We start from the raw sequence: 16,767 nt of genomic DNA on the forward strand, positions 1-16,767 counted from the left end.
CTCTTCATCATTTACGTTTTTACCTATCTTTGTGTCATTACCAATTCTGATGACCATATCTTCTGTCCCTTCATCAAAATCATTTATATAAATTGTAAACTCTTGCACTGCCAGCACCAATCCCAATGACACACTACTTGTTACATCTTGCTGACTATAAAAGACAAGTTTACTCCCTGCTTTCTGTTCATTAGCAAATCTTTGACCCCTGTCAATATGCTGCCACCTACATAAGCTTTTATTTGTTGCAATAACCTTTGATGTGGCAGCTGAGTATAGTACATCCATCAATTCCACTTTATTTACAACATGTGTTACTTCTTCAAAGAACTCAAATTGGTAAAAGACGATTTCTCTTTCACAAAGCAATATTGACTTTGCCCGATTGTCTCAAACTTATTCAAGTGTTATGTTATAACTTCTTTAGTAACAGCTTCTAACATTTTCCCTATGACAGATGTTAACTAAAACTGGCCTAAAGTTTCTTGCTCTCCGTCTCCCTCCCTTTTTGAATAAAGAACTTGTATTCACCCACTTCCAAACTAATGGGACCGTCCTGGATTTAAGACAGTTTTAGGAAGTAAAAACTAATGCATCACTTATTTGACTAGACATTTCATTTAAAATCATAAAATGAAGTCCATCAGGATTCAAGAGCTTATCAGCGCAAAGCTCCAACCATTTACACAGTACCACTTTTCTGGTGATTATAGTTTTTCTCTGTTCCTCCCATTTCCAGATTCAATACTACTTCTGAGATGTTACTATCTTCTATAGTGAAGACAAATGCAAAACATCTCTTCAATTCAGTTGCCATTTCCTTATTGTCCATTATTAATTCTCCAATCTCACTTTCGATTAGATCAATGATCACTTTGTTCACTCTTTTCTTCATTAAATATTTATAGAAACTCTTATTCTTTTTTACACTTCTACATACTTTCCTCGAGTACTCTAATGTTTCCCCTTGTAATTAATTGGATCATTTTTTGCTTTTTATTTAAAAATACTCCATCCAATCTTCCGAGCTGCCACCTCCCCTTACACAATCAAATGCTCTCACTTTTTTAGTTGAATATTGCAAAATTTCTAGTTAACCATAGATGATGGGTCCATCCTTTGGAATTTTTCTTACTCTTTGGAATTTCTTTCTTCCATATATTCTGCAATATCCCCCGAACATCTGCCACCACATCTCCATTGAGCTATCATTTAAAATTAATTTAGCAATTCACCTTCAAATTCCTCTTTCTTAAATGTTTAAGAATTAGTCTCAGACCACTCCACTCTCCCTCAAACTAAATGTAAAATGTAATCATCTTATGATCACTGTTACCTACAGGCACTCTTCATTTTGTCCGGTGGAGATTCACTCGGATGATCTCTGGAATGACAGGCCTACCATACGATGAACAGCTGAGGATCCTGAGTTTGTATTCATTAGAGTTATGAAGGTTGAGGGGAGATCTAATAGAAACTTATAAGACAATGCATGGCTTAGAAAGGGTGGATGCTGGGAATTTGTTTTCGTCAGGCGGTGATTTTGGGACTCGTGGGCACAGCCTTACAATTAGAGGGGGTCAATTTAAAATGGAAATGAGGAGACATTTCTTCAGCCAGTGAGTGGTGGGCCTGTGGAATTCACTGCCATGGACTGTAGTGGAGGCCGGGACATTCAATGTCTTTGCGACTGAGATTAATAAATTCTTAATCTCGCAAGAAGTTAAGGAATACGGGGAGAGTGCAAGTAAGTGGTGCTGAAATGCCCATCAGCCATGATTGAATGACTGAGTGGACTTAATGGGCCGAATGGCCTTACTTCCACTCCTAAGTACTATGGTCTAATGAGATCTTTAATTAACCCCATGTCATTGCACAACACCAGATCTAGTACAGACTATCTGGTCAGCTCCACAATGTATTGTTCTAAGAAACTAACCTGAAAATGGACTCCTCATGGGCTACTGTCACCCAACTGACTTTTGCAGTTAATATGTAGATTAAAATTTGCCGTGACTACCAGTGTGCCTTTTCGACAAGCTCGCCTTATTTTTTTTTTATGCTCCATACTGCCATGTACTTCCTGGTAGGGGAATCCATGTACCACCCTCAGAAATGACTTCTTGCTTTTATAATCTCTCACTACCACTCAAACTATTTCCACAGCTTGGTTTCCTGAACTTACATCATTCTTTGCTCTTGTGCTAACACCATCATGAACAAACAGAATCACTCATTCTATATTTCCTAGTTTCCTGTCATTCCTAAATGTACTGTACCCTTCAAGATTCAGATCCCAATCCGAGTCATCATGCAGTTATGCCTCCTTAGCAGCCACCAGAATGTACCTATTCAGCTCCATTCGTATGCTCGCTGAAAGGTACTTAGCCTTTACTTTTACCTTTAGTTTTATTTATTGGTTAACTCTTAAATTCATACTGTCTATCCCTTCCTTTCACAGTGCATTTATCATTTCCTGTACTAATACTTTATCCTTCAGCTATTGTTGCATTAACATTTTGATGCTTTGAAATAGAATAAATCCTAATCACTTACCAGAAACTCACCAATTAATCAGCTGTTTCTCCTACAGCAAAGCAAGGTCAACAAGTTGAGGGGTGACCTTACAGAAGTTTACAAAATTATGAGGGGCATGGATAGGATAAATAGGCAAAGTCTTTTCCCTGGGGTTGGGGAGTCCAGAACTAGAGGGCATAGGTTTAGGGTGAGAGGGGAAAAATATAAAAGAGAGACCTACGGGGCAACTTTTTCCTAAAAGTGCATGGAATGAGCTGCCAGAGGAAGTGATGGAGGCTGGTAAAATTGCAACATTTAAGAGACATTTGAATGGGTATATAAATAAGAAGGGTTTGGAGGGACATGGACCGGATGTTGGCAGGTGGGAGTAGATTGATTTGGGAAATCTGGTCGGCATGGACGGGTTGGACCAAAGAGTCTGGTTCCATGCTGTACATCTCTATGACTCTGAGTGAAAACAACCAATATTCCTGTGCTTGACTCTCTTACGTATTTAGCTTCAGCTTCTATAACAAGTCACACTCAAGTGCTAAGACAAATTTTACATGCTCCCCAAAGCCGAGCTATGTAAGTCATTGTGGACCCAGTCTCAGCTGTTTCTTAATTAAGCTGCATCTTCACTGGAACCCTTGAGAAAACCCTACTTAAGAATGACAACTACATAAATGTAGACTGCATATTTCAGCCTAATGCCAAATGCAAACTAAGTACAAATTTAGACTCTTTTGCCCAACAACTGCACATACTCTGTCGTAGAGTTATAGAGATGTACAGCACGGAAACAGACCCTTTGGTCCAACCCGTCCATGGCGACCAGATATCCCAACCCAATCTAGTCCCACCAGCCAGCACCCGGCCCATATCCCTCCAAACCATTCCGATTCAGATACCCATCCAAATGCCTCTTAAATGTTGCAATTGTACCAGACTCCACCACATCCTCTGGCAGCTCATTCCATACACGTACCACTTTCTGCGTGAAAACGTTGCCCCTTAGGTCTCTTTTATATCTTTCCTCTCTCACCCTAAACCTACGCCCTCTAGTTCTGGATTCCCCCACCGCAGGGAAAAGACTTTGCCTATTTATCCTATCCATGCCCCTGATAATTTTGTAAACCTCTATAAGGTCTCCCCTCAGCCTCCGACGCTCCAAGGAAAACAGCCCCAGCTTGTTCAGTCTCTTCCTGTAGCTCAGATCCTCCAACCCTGGCAACATCCTTGTAAATCTTTTCTGAACCCTTTCAAGTTTCACAACATCTTTCCGATAGGAAGGAGATCAGAATTGCACGCAATATTCCAACAGTGGCCTAACCAATGTCCTGTACAGCCACAACATGACCTCCCAATTCCTGTACTCAATACTGTGACCAATAAAGAAAAGCATACCAAATGCCTTCTTCACTATCCTATCTACGTGCGACTCCACTTTCAAGGAGCTATGAACCTGCACTCCAAGGTCTCTTTGTTCAGCAACACTCCCTCGGACCTTACCATTAAGTGTATAAGTCCTGCTAAGATTTGCTTTCCCAAAATGCAGCATCTCGCATTTATCCAAATTAAACTCCATCTGCCACTTCTAAGCCCATTGGCCCATCTGGTCAAGATCCTGTTGTAATCTGAGGTAACCCTCTTCGCTGCCCACGACACCTCCAATTTTGGTATCATCTGCAAACTTACTAACTGTACCTCATATGCTCGCATCCAAATCATTTATGTAAATGACAAAACGTAGAGGGCCCAGCACCGATCCTTGTGGCACTCCTATGGTCACAGGCCTCCAGTCTGAAAAACAACCCTCCACCACCTCTGTCTTCTACCTTTGAGCCAGTTCTGTATCCAAATGGCTAGTTCTCCCTGTATTCCACGAGATCTAACCTTGCTAATCAACCTCCCAGGGGGAACCTTTGTCGAACGCCTTACTGAAGTCCATATACGTCACATCTACTGCTCTACCCTCATCAATCTTCTTTGTTACATCAAAAAAAAACTCAATCAAGTTTGTAAGACATGATTTCCCACACACAAAGCCATGCTGACTATCCCGAATCAGTCCTTGCCTTTCCAAATACATGTACATCCTGTCCCTCAGGATTCCCTCCAACAACTTGCCCACCACCAAGGTCAGGATCACCGGTCTGTAGTTCCCTGGCTTGTTTTTACTGCCCTTCGTAAACAATGGCACCACGTTTGCCAACCTCCAGTCTTCCAGCACCTCACCTGTGACTATCGATGATACAAGTATCTCAGCAAGAGGCCCAGCAATCACTTCTCTAGCTTCCCACAGAGTTCTCGGGTACACCTGATCAGGTCCTCGGGATTTATCCACTTTTAACCGTTTCAAGACATCCAGCACTTCCTCCTCTAATCTGGACATTTTGCAAGATGTCACCATCTATTTCCCAACAGTCTATATCTTCCATACCCTTTCCCACAGTAAATACTGATGCAAAATATTCATTTAGTATCTCCTCCATTTTGCACTGAAATACATGCAGTTTAATTTATCAGTCCTACCTTGTCCCTGCCTGCCCTGACTGTTTGACTCACTTCTGTTCTCAGCTGAACCAGCCTCAGATCGATATCTTTCCTCACTATCTCCCTGGATCCCATCACCACCACCCCCCACCCCCCCAACACCCCCCAGAAACTTGGCTGTTCGTGCTACGTTCCCCTAAGAATCCATCACCTCCTACATTTTCCAAAACCGCATACCTGTTTGAAATGGGTATATCCATAGAAGACTCCTGCACTAGCTGCCTACCTTTCTTACCCTTCCTGGAGTTAACCCATCTATGTGACTGTATCGGAGACTTTCTCCCCTTTCTATAACTGCCATCCATCATATACTGTTGCTGTTGCAAATTTCTCATCGCTTCTATCTGTCTCTCCAACCAATCCACTCGATCTAATAAGATTCCCATCCAACGGCATTTATGGCAGATATAATCCGCAGTAACCCATAAACTCTCTTTAAACTCCCACACCTGCCAAGAAGTACATATCACTGCAAAGGCCATTTTTGCTCCTTCACAATCTACAGACCCAGAAAATAACACCATCTGATTCCTCTACAAACTCTGCCCCAGGTTAAATTAATAGCTATGGCTTATATTTTATGTTTAATCAAGAGACTTATCTCCAAAAACATATAATCAAGAAAGAATCCACTGTACCCACTACTGCAGCCTTTCTCTTGGACAGACTTAAAACAACAATTAACTTCTCTGATTCTGTGCTGTGAACTTCGCCCAACAGTTCCTCCAAGATTAGTTGTGAATCTCACTGTTTGTTAATTTTCCCTATATTAAAATTAATTTTCTAGTTGAATTTATATGACCCTAACACATAGCAGCCCTAAAATTAAAGTAAATCAACAATTCATTTGGAGGTTCTTGTGTCCTTACCTCTGGGCCAGGAGGACTGGGTTCAAGACCCACCTGGTACAGATGTGTGTCATAACATGCCTGAATAGGTTGATTAGAAATATCTAACAATAAGTCCCTGTCAGTTTGACTTATCAGTAGCAGCCTTCCTCAAGTGCAAGGTGAGTCAGAAAAGGAAGATTAAGTTAAACAGAACAATCCTGCTACCACAAGGGACCTCAACCGGGAAGGGTTGGCTTTGTTTTCTCTCTGGTTAGCTAATGCCCATCTCTGAACTGTTGCTTTTTAATAAAATATCTTAAAGGTACTTGTGGATAACTGACCACTATCTTAAGTATTTGTGGCTAATATACCGTCATACAGCATGGAAACAGACCCTTCATTCCAACTCATCTGTGCTGACCAGACATCCCAGTCTGACCTAGTCTCATTTGCCAGCATTTGGCCCACATCCCCCCAAACCCTTCCTAATCGTATAACCATCCAGATGCCTATGAAATATTGTAATTGTACCAGCCTCCACCACTTCCTCTGGCAGCTTGTTCCAGACACACACCAGCCTCTGCTGGACTACCCCACCTTCGGAAAATGACCTTGTCTGTTCACCCTATTCATGATCCTCATGATTTCATAAACCTCTATAAGGTCACCCCTCAATATCCAGTGCTCCTGGGGAAAAAGCCACAGCCGATTCAGCTTCCACCTGTAGCTTACACACTCCAGCCCAGCAATATCCTTGTAAGTCTTTTGCGCCCCCTTTCAAGTTTAACAATGTCTTTCCTATAGAAGGGTGACCAGAACTGAACGCAGCATCCCAAACGTGGCCTCACCAGGTTCCGCAACATAACATCCCAACTCCTATACTCAATATTATGACCAATGAAGGCAACTGTGCCAAATGTCTTCTTCAACATTTTCAAAATTGTACCTAAAGGCAGATCATTAGCAAAGCAGTTATCTTGATTAATATCTATTAAGAAACAAGAATATTTCATGTTGTCTTACCTTCGAGAAGATCAAGAAACACCAGAAAAGCTGTATATACTTGTGTACTATCTGCAATGTCTAAAGCCATCATCTCCGTGTACTGAAAAGTTTTAAAAAATAAGAAGAAAATTAAATCATTTGAATCCAGCTTGCATCATCACTTTTCTTTACATTTGTCTGGAATGCAAATGGACTGCAGAAACACAAACAAAACAGCACAAAGAAAATAAATAGATGAAGAATTCCCCAGCTGGACAGGAGTCCATGTAAAAACAATCTTCTGGGATTAAGGCATTCAAAAATATAAAGTAGAAGAAAAAAAGCAATTGTTAATTTTGAGAATACTTGAAAATTCAATTACAGTTCCTGAAGGCAATCATGCAAAAACCTGAAGACTATTGTAATGTGTGGGTTCTCAAACCCCACCACATGGACATCTTAATGAGAAAATTGTCCAACTCCTTTCTGAAGGGCTGCAGGGAATCCATCCATGCTTTGGCAAACTATCCCAGAGTGTGACAATTCTCTGTGAAGAGAAATTCCACCTAAAAATGAACCTATGTCTCCATCCAAAGAGTTGGTACAAATTCGCAATCCAACAATTTCTGCTCAACTCAAACAACCTATCTAACTAGACAAACTGTTGACCCTTCATCATTTTAAACAGCTCAGTCATATTTCCTCAAACCTTTGTTACAAGAACACAGGTAGACCTGATATCTTTTTGGCTGCTCTTGTTTGTATCAAGCTTACATATTCACCAACATGTGTGTGAAACAAACCCAGGCTCAATGCTGGACACCAGTCTAATGGTTCCAAAATATGGCACACCAGCTCCAATAAATAATGGCTTTGTGTGTGAGAAATCATGTCTCACAAACTTGATTGAGTTTTCTGAAGTAACAAAGAAGATTGATGAGGGCAAAGCAGTAGACACGATCTATATGGACTTCAGTAAGGCGTTCAAAAAGGTTCCCTGTGGGAGACTGATTAGCAAGGTTAAATCTCATGGAATACAGGGAGAACTAGCCATTTGGATGCAGAACTGGCTCAAAGGTAGAAGACAGAGTGATGGTGGTGGAGCGTTGTTTTTCAGACTGGAGGCCTGTGACCAGTGGAATGCCACAAGGACCGGTGCTGGGCCCCCTACCTTTTGTCATTTACATAAATGATTTGGATACGAGCATAAGAGGATACAGTTAGTAAGTTTGTAGATGACACCAAAATTGGAGGTATAGTGTGCAGCGAAGCGGGTTACCTCAGATTACAACAGGATCTGGACTAGTTGGGCCAATGGGTTGAGGTGGCAGATGGAGTTTAATTCAGATAAATGCGAGGTGCTGCATGAGATCTAACCTTGCTAATCAGTCTCCCATGGGAAAGCAAATCTTAGCAGGACTTATACACTTAACGGTAAGGTCTGAGGGAGTGTTGCTGAACAATGAGACCTTGGAGTATAGGTTCATAGCTCCTTGAAAGTGGAGTCACAGGTAGATAGGATAGTGAAGAAGGCGTTTGGTATGCTTTCCTTTATTGGTCACAGTATTGAGTACAGGAGTTGGGAGGTCATGTTGCGGCTGTACAGGACATTGGTTAGGCCACCGTTAGAATATTGTGTGCAATTCTGGTCTCCTTCCTATAGAAAGATGTTGTTAAACTTGAAAGGGTCCAGAAAAGATTTACAAGGATGTTGCCAGGGTTGGAGGATCTGAGCTACATGGAGAGGCTGAACAGGCTGGGGCTGTTTTCCCTGGAGCGTTGGAGGCTGAGGGGTGACCTTATAGAGGTTTACAAAATTATGAAGGGCATGGATAGAATAAATAGACAAAGTCTTTTCCCTGGTGTTGGGAAGTCCAGAACTAGAAGGCATAGGTTTAGGGTGAGAGGGGAAAGATATAAAAGAGACCAACGAGGCAACTTTATCACAGAGGGTGGTACGTGTATGGAATAAGCTGCCAGAGGATGTGGTGGAGGCTGGTACAATTGCAACATCTAAGAGGTATTTGGATGGGCATATGAATGGGAAGGGTTTGGAGGGGTATGGGCCAGGTGCTGACAGAACCAAACGGGTTGGACCAAAGGGTCTGTTTCCATGCTGTACATCTCTATGACTATGACTCTCAGTGTGCTCCCTCCACAATGCAATGGAGTACTAGTCTAGGTTCCATTATTATCTATATTTATATCCAATGCCCATTTTAATGCCCTTAACGTTGAAGACTCTACTACTGTTACAGGCAGGACGATCCACGCCCCAACTACTCTGAGTAAAGAAACTATCCCAATATCTGTCATAAATCTATCACCCCCCAAGTTAAAGCTATGCCTCCCCCCCATGTTAACCTTCATCATCCGAGGAAACAGGCTCTCCCTGTCCACCCTATCTAACTCTCTGATTATCTTATAGATCTCAATTAAGTCACCTCAACCATCTTCCCTCCAATGAAAACAGCCTCAGTTCCCTCAGCTTTTCCTCATAAGGCCTTCCTTCCATACCAGGCCACATCCTAGTAAATCTCTTCTAAACCCTTTCCAAAGCTTCCACATCCTTCCTATAATGCAGTGAGCAGAACTGCATGCAATACTCCAGGTGCAGCCTTACCAGCGTCTTGTGCAGCTAAAGCATGACCTCGTGGCTCTGAAACTCAATCCCCCTACCAATAAATGCCAACACAACATACACCTTCTTAATAACCTTATCAACCTGGGTAGCTACTTTCAGAGATTTATGCACCTGGACACAGATCTCGCTGTTCATCTACACTGCCAAGGATTTACCATTAGCTCAGTACTCTGCATTCCTGTTTCTTCTTCCGAAGTAAACTACCTCACACCGTTCCGCATTAAACTCCATTTGCCACTTCTCAGCCTAGCTTTGCATCTTATCGACGTCCCTCTGTAACACACAACATCCTTCAGCACTATCCACAACTCTGTCTACCTTAGTGTCATCTGCAAATTTACTAATCCATACTCTGTGCCCACATCCAGATCATTTATAAAAATGACAAATAGTTGTGGCTCCAAAACAGGTCCTTGTAGCACATCACTGGTAATTGAGTTCCCGGGTGAACATTTCCCATCAACCACCACCCTCTGTCTTCTTTCAGCTAACCAATTTCTGATCCAACACACTCAATCACCTTCAATCCCGAAACTCCATATTTTGCACAATAGCCTACCATGTGAAACCTTATCAAACGCATTACTGAAGTCCAGATATACCACATCAAGCACCTTACTGTCATCCACCTGTTTTGCTGCCTTCTCGAGAACTCATTAAGGTTAGTGAGGCATGACCTACCCTTCATAAAACCATGTTGACTATCCCTAATCAAATTATTCCTTTCTAGATGGTTATAGATCCTATCTCTTATAACCTTTTCCAACACCTCACCCACAACTGAAGTAAGGCTCTCTGGCCTATAATCTCCAGGGTTGTCCCGACTCCCCTTCTTAAACAAGGGAACAACATTTGCTATCCTCCAGTCTTCTGGCACTTCTTCGACAATGATGACATAAAGATCAAAGCCAAAGGCTCTGCAATCTCCTCCATGGCTTCCCAGAGAATCCGAGGGTAAATCCCATCCGGCCCAGGGGTCTTATCTATTTTGACATCTTCCAAAACTGCTAAAACTTCCTTGTCAACCACAATCTCACTTAATCTAGTAGCCTGTATCTCCGTACTCTCACTAACCTTGCCCTTTTCCAATGTAAATACTGACAAAAAGTATTTATTAAGCGCTTCCTCTATTTCCTCAGATTTCACACACGACCTCCCATCACTATCTTTGATTGGCCCTAATCTTACCCTAGTCATTCGTTGATTCCTGATATACCTATTGAAGACCTTAGGGTTTTATTTGATCCTAAATCCCAACAACTTCTCATGTCCCCTCCTGGCGCTTCTTAGCTCTCTCTTTAGATCTTTTCAGGCTGACTTATAACTGTCAAACCCCCAAACTGAGCCATCACACCTCATCCTCACAGAAGCCTTCTTTTTCCTCTTGACAAGAGCTTCAACTTCTTTAGTAAACCAAGGCTCCCTTTCTCGACAACTATCTGCCTGCCTGATAGGTATGCAATTATCAAGGACCCGCAGTAGCTGTTCCATGAATAAGCTGTACATTTCAAGTGTGTCCATCCCCTGCAGTTTCCTTCCCCCATCCTACATATCCTGAATCTTGCCTACTCGCATCATAATTGCCTCTCCCCCAGTTATACCTTTTTCCCTGCAGTATAAACCTATCCCTGCCCATTGCTATTGTAAACAAAACTGAATTGTGGTCACCATCGCCAAAGTGCTCACCTATCTCCAAACCTAACACCTGGCCAGGTTCATTCCACAGTACCAAATCTAATATGGCATCGCTCCTTATTGGCCTGCCTTACCAATCTGCTCTGACTTCTATGGGCCATCAGATCCACAGCAATGTGGCTGACTCTTAACTGAACTCTGAAATGACAGAATAATCCACTTTGTTCAAAGGCAATTAAGAATGAGCCAGTCATGCCTTAAATTATTTTTTTTCTTAAGCAGTGTGTTATGATGGTCTGACATATACTACCCAAAAGAGTGATGGAACCAGATTCCCAGTAGCAAATTTCAAAAGGAAACTGGATAAATACTTACTTGAGGCAACATTCAAGAGGCTATGCAATGACCAATGGCTTTGGACCAACTTAATAGCTGTTCAAAGAATGAGTAAAGATATGTTGAGCCATATCACCTTGTTCTACGCTGTATCGTTCTAAGCGTCGAGAAGCGTACAAACGTTTCAGAATGACTGCTCTTGCACAGAAAGTAAGCTGCACATTAACTGGAGGTCTATGTAAGCTTGGCTGCATGAGGAAACTTGTGTGACAACGTGCTCCATTTGAGAAAGCTAGAGCTCCAGTGGCTGATAGAGCAGGAAACATTATACAGGTCATTCTGCTATAAAGTATGTTTCATCACAGAGAATTGGCTATAACGCGAATGACAAATTGTGAGTGTTGTTTGGATAACGTAAACTTTCTACAGAACAGGTATAGCCATTTTCCTATTAGTGAAATTCTACATCACAATTTCGTATCACAGTTTTTCAGAGCACGATTTTCTAAAGGGCAAGGTTGTAGAGGAACACAATTGATGCATGATGGCATAACAACCTGTAAAGTGAAGTGTCAGTGAATTCAAGAAGCTTAGAGGTGGATTTGGCTTGGAGGGACTTGAAGATGAAAATCTTAAATGCTAATTCTCTGAAATGTGTGGTTTGACTGGAGCTGAAGGGTAACACAAATGAGAGCTAGGACTCCAATAATGTGAATAACTGCTGGCATTCCCCAGCCCAGAAAATGCTTAGCAGTTGAAGACCCCCTCTATGCTACTCTGGATCAGACATGTCTTCTGCAAATATTTTCAAGATGTCTAAACGTAAATAAGGCATGAACAGCAGACTTTTTTTTAAACAAAAGAAGTTCTCATTCCCATGGGACTTTCATAAATAGAGATGTAACACATTTAAGTTATAAAAAGCATTGAGCATCAGCGGTTGGTGATACTGCCCACACAGGTCAGAGGCTGTTAGGGACAGGGGCAGGGGGTAAGAGTAGGGGGTAGGGGGTAGGGGATAGGGGGCAGGGGGTAGGGGGCAGGGGGCAGGGGGCAGGGGGTAGGGGATAGGGGGTAGGGGGTAGGGGGTAGGGGGTAGGGGGCAGGGGGTAGGGGGTAGGGGATAGGGGGTAGGGGGTAGGGGGTAGGGGGTAGGGGGCAGGGGGTAGGGGGCAGGGGGTAGGGGGTAGGGGGTAGGGGGCAGGGGGTAGGGGGTAGGGGGTAGGGGATAGGGGGTAGGGGATAGGGGGTAGGGGGCAGGGGGCAGGGGGCAGCGCCTCCCCGACCCCGCTCCGTACCTTGGGGTGATCCCGCGGCCGTGGCCCCCGCCACTGCTCCTCCTTGTCCCCCTCCTCCTCCTCCTCGGAGCCGGGGCTCGGGTCCTCCAGCTCAAACCCCGTGTCCACATCCATCCCCGCGCAGGTGCAGCCCTGAACTCATTCCGCCGGTGTCACAGCGAAAGGCGGCCGGGCAGGGACAGAGGAGCCGACAGTCTGGGTTCCGGGGCTGCGCAGAGCATCTCCCCTTATTTCCTCTTTCACTATTGGTTGTCCTCCCTCTCCTGTATCTATCTATCTAATCTATTTTCCTCCTCCCTTTATCTGTCCCTCCTCTCTCCGCCACCTCCCCCCCTCCCCCTCACTCCCTCCCCCCCCCCCTCCCCCTCACTCCCCCTCCCCCTCACTCCCCCTCACTCCCCCCCTCCCCCTCCCCTCTCCCCCTCTCCCCCCCCACCCCCCCGCTCTCCCCCCCTCCCCTCCCTCCCTCCGTCCCCCCTCCGTCCCTCCGTCCCCCCTCCGTCCCTCCGTCCCCCTCCCCCCTCCGTCCCCCTCTCCTCTCCCCCCTCCGTCCCCCTCTCCTCTCCGCCCTCCCCCCTCCGTCCCCCTCCGCCCTCCCCCCTCCCCCCCCCTCCGTCCCCCCCTCCCCCCCCCTCCGTCCCCCCCCTCCGTCCCCCCCCTCCCCCCCCCTCCGTCCCCCTCCGTCCCCCTCCGTCCTCCCCCCTCCGTCCCCCTCTCCTCTCCCCCGCCCCCTCCTCCCTCCTCCTCCCCCCCTCCTCCTCCCCCCCTCCTCCTCCCCCCCCTCCTCCTCCTCCCCCCTCCGCCTCCCCCCCTCTCCGCCTCCTCCTCCTCCCCCCCCTCCGCCGCCCCCCGCCTCCCCTCCCTCCCCCCCCTCCTCCCCCCCTCCTCCCCCCCCCTCCCCCCCTCCTCCTCCCCCCCCTCCTCCTCCCCCCCCTCCTCCCCCCCCCCTCCTCCCCCCCTCCCCCCCCCCCTCCCCCTCCTCCCCCTCCTCCCCCTCCTCCCCCCCCTCCCCCTCCTCCCCCCTCTCCCCCTCCTCCCCCCTCTCCCCCTCCTCCCCCCTCCCTTCTCTCCCCCTCCTCCCCCCTCCCTTCTTGCCCCTCCTCCCCCCTCCCTTCTCTCCCCCTCCTCCCCCCTCCCTTCTCTCCCCCTCCTCCCCCTCCTCCCCCCTCCCTTCTCTCCCCCTCCTCCCCCCTCCCTTCTCTCCCCCTCCTCCCCCCTCCCCTCCCCTCCCTTCCCCCCCCTCCCTTCCCCCCCCCCCCTCCCTTCCCCCCCCCTCCCTTCCCCCCCCCTTTCCCCCCCCCTTCCCCCCCCCACCTTCCCCCCCCCTTCCCCTCCCCCTTCCCCTCCCCCTCCCCCTCCCCCCTTCCCCTCCCCCTCCCCCTTCCCCTCCCCCTCCCCCCTTCCCCCTCCCCCTCCCCCCTCCCCCCTCCCCCTCCCCCCCCCCCCCCCTCCCCCTCCCCCCTTCCCCCCTCCCCCCCTCCCCCCTCCCCCCCTCCCCCCCCCCCCCCCCCCCCCCCTCCCCCCCCTTCCCCTCCCCCCCTCCCCCCCCCCTCCCCCCCTCCCCCCCCCCCCCCCTCCCCCCCCCCCCCCTCCCCCCCTCCCCCTCCCCCCTCCCCCTCCCCCCTCCCCCCTTCCCCCCTCCCCCCTTCCCCCCTCCCCCCTTCCCCCCTCCCCCCTTCCCCCCTTCCCCCTTCCCCCCTTCCCCCCTTCCCCCCTTCCCCTTCTCTCCCTCCCCCTCTCCCCCTCTCCCCTTCTCTCCCTCCCTTCCCCTCCCCACTTCCCCCCTCCCCTCCCCTCCCCCTCTATCTCCATCGCACTCCCCCCTCCTCTCCCCCCCTCTTCTCCCCTCCCCTCCCCTCCTCCCCTCCCCTCCCCTCCCCTCCTCTCCCCCTCTCTCCCTCTCCCCCCCCTCCCCATCCCCCCTTCCTCACTCCCTCCCCCTTCTCCCCTCTCCTCCTCCTCCCCCCTCCTTTCCTCTCTCCCTCTCCCCTTCCCCTCTCCCTCCTTCCCTCTCCCTCCTTCCCCCTCCCTCCTCCCCTTCCCCTCTCCCTCCTCCCCTTTCCCTCTCCCCTTTCCCTCTCCCTCCTTCCCTCTCCCTCCTTCCCCCTCCCTCCTTCCCTTTCCCTCTCCCTCTCTCCGCCTCCCTCCTCCCCCCCCTCATCCCCCCTCCCCACCCCTCATCCCCCCTCATCCCCCATCCCTGATGGGGGATTATGGGATGGTGTTTTTACAGGGTGTAGGGTGGGAGAAGGTGTAATCAAGGTAGCTGTGAGAGTCGGTCGGTTTATAGTAAACGTCCGCGTTGAATCGGTCGGGGAGGGAGGAGTCTGAGATGCTTCAGGTAAATTTGAGGTCGGGGTGGAAGGTGTTAGTAAAGTGGATGAACTGTTCAACCTCCTCGTGGGAGGCTGGTACAATTACAACAATTAAAAGGCACCTGGATGGGTGTACGGAGAGGAAGGGTTTAGGATTATGGGCCAAGTGCTGGCAAATGGGACTGGATTAATTTAGGATATTTGGTTGGCATGGACGATTGGATCGAATGGTTTGTTTCTGTTTTGTACTTCTCTATGACTGGGGTTCTCCCTCCTGCTGCAGCCTTCATCCACCATTGCACCATACCACACAAATACCTTCTGCCAATCACCATTGTTATGGATGAGACCAGACCACTTGAGCAGTGAACCCAGACCATAACTTTGCAATTTGTTTCGGTAAGTGTACAATGAAAGTTACACAAAGTAAGGAAGCCAGCTAGGTTGACTAGCAGGGTTTAAAACCGACAAAATTTATTCACAAACTTATACAATGAAACACAAAGAACAGAATAAAGACCCCATACAGAACTCAGTCTACCCAAACTGGACTTAATTATGCTGTTCTGAATGTACACAACAGTCCCAATAAGCAAACTTCCTTTAAAACGCAGTACAAAAAGGGTCAGATGCTTACAGGTTGATGTTAGGAGGGCAGAAGAGAAAGTTTCCACACAGCTCTCTGCTGAACTCCCAACCAGTTCCGGGCTGAACTAAACTGCTCTGTTGGAGAGCTGACTACTCCCCTTTCATTCTACAGGTCATTTGTAAAACATGACCCTTTGGTCTGAAGTCTCATCTGTTTACATATAAACAAAAGCCTCTCAAAATCCTTTTCATCTCTGTACCAAACAAGTTTGATCGGAGCTTGGCCTGGTTTATTACCCCTCTGAAAAAATATCAAGGACAGAGTACTCTTGAACGAAGGAACAGCTTTTAGAGAAAAGAAGTTTTGTGACACCTCCTCCCCCTTAAAAAAAATGAACCATCAATACCAAAAGATGGCTTAATTTTGAACCCTTCAAAAACCCAGTTAGTAGTCTAAACACACGTATACACTATACTCACTGTAAACATGCAAATTCAGGCTGTGGTACACCCACCACCGAACACCTCCATATTGCATTCGAGTCTTGATAACGCATCAGATTCATATTTTTGCGACCTGCCACCTGTACAATTGTCACATTGAATGGCTGCAACAACAAGCTCCATCTAAACAGTCTGGCATTTTTATCCTTAGATTTTTCCACAAATGTCAACGGGTTCTGATCAGTGTATACCATTGCCTCGGATGCATTTCTGGAAATGTAAACACTGGAATGTTGTCATGCCAACACCAAGCTTAAAGTCTCTTTCTCCACCGTTGAATATTTCTGTTGATGAACGTTCAACTTCCTGGGAAAATACCCGATGGGTCCTTTTATTCCCTTGTCATCCTCCTGCAGGAGCACTGCATCGACACCCCCATCACTGGCATCAATAGCCACTTTGAAAGTTTTCATGTGATCTGGTGTGGCTAATACTGGGGCAGTGGTTAACACAGTGTTTAGGCTGTCAAATGCCTCTGACAGTCTGCTGTCCACTGAAACTTCTTGCCCTTTTTTAACAATTCGGTGAGTGGAGCAACCACACTGCTAAAGTTGGGCACA

The 16,767-nt window shown here is 47.0% G+C and overlaps 1 protein-coding gene across 1 annotated transcript in view; it reads right to left on the minus strand.

Annotated features, from left to right (window-relative positions):
* Positions 1–13,001, minus strand: part of tsen15 (TSEN15 tRNA splicing endonuclease subunit) — a 64,798-nt gene extending 51,797 nt beyond the window's left edge. The window contains exons 1-2 of the mRNA XM_060829675.1: positions 12,801–13,001; positions 6,927–7,008 (exon numbers count right to left, since the gene is read on the minus strand). Of these exons, the coding sequence (XP_060685658.1) occupies positions 6,927–7,008; positions 12,801–12,914 (196 nt within the window). The 5' untranslated portion in view covers positions 12,915–13,001. The remainder of the gene's footprint in view (positions 1–6,926; positions 7,009–12,800) is intronic.
* Positions 13,002–16,767: the final 3,766 nt, after the last annotated feature.

The sequence above is a fragment of the Hemiscyllium ocellatum genome, chromosome 9 (genome assembly GCF_020745735.1).
Source record: "Hemiscyllium ocellatum isolate sHemOce1 chromosome 9, sHemOce1.pat.X.cur, whole genome shotgun sequence".
NCBI classification, from domain to species: Eukaryota; Metazoa; Chordata; class Chondrichthyes; order Orectolobiformes; family Hemiscylliidae; genus Hemiscyllium; species Hemiscyllium ocellatum.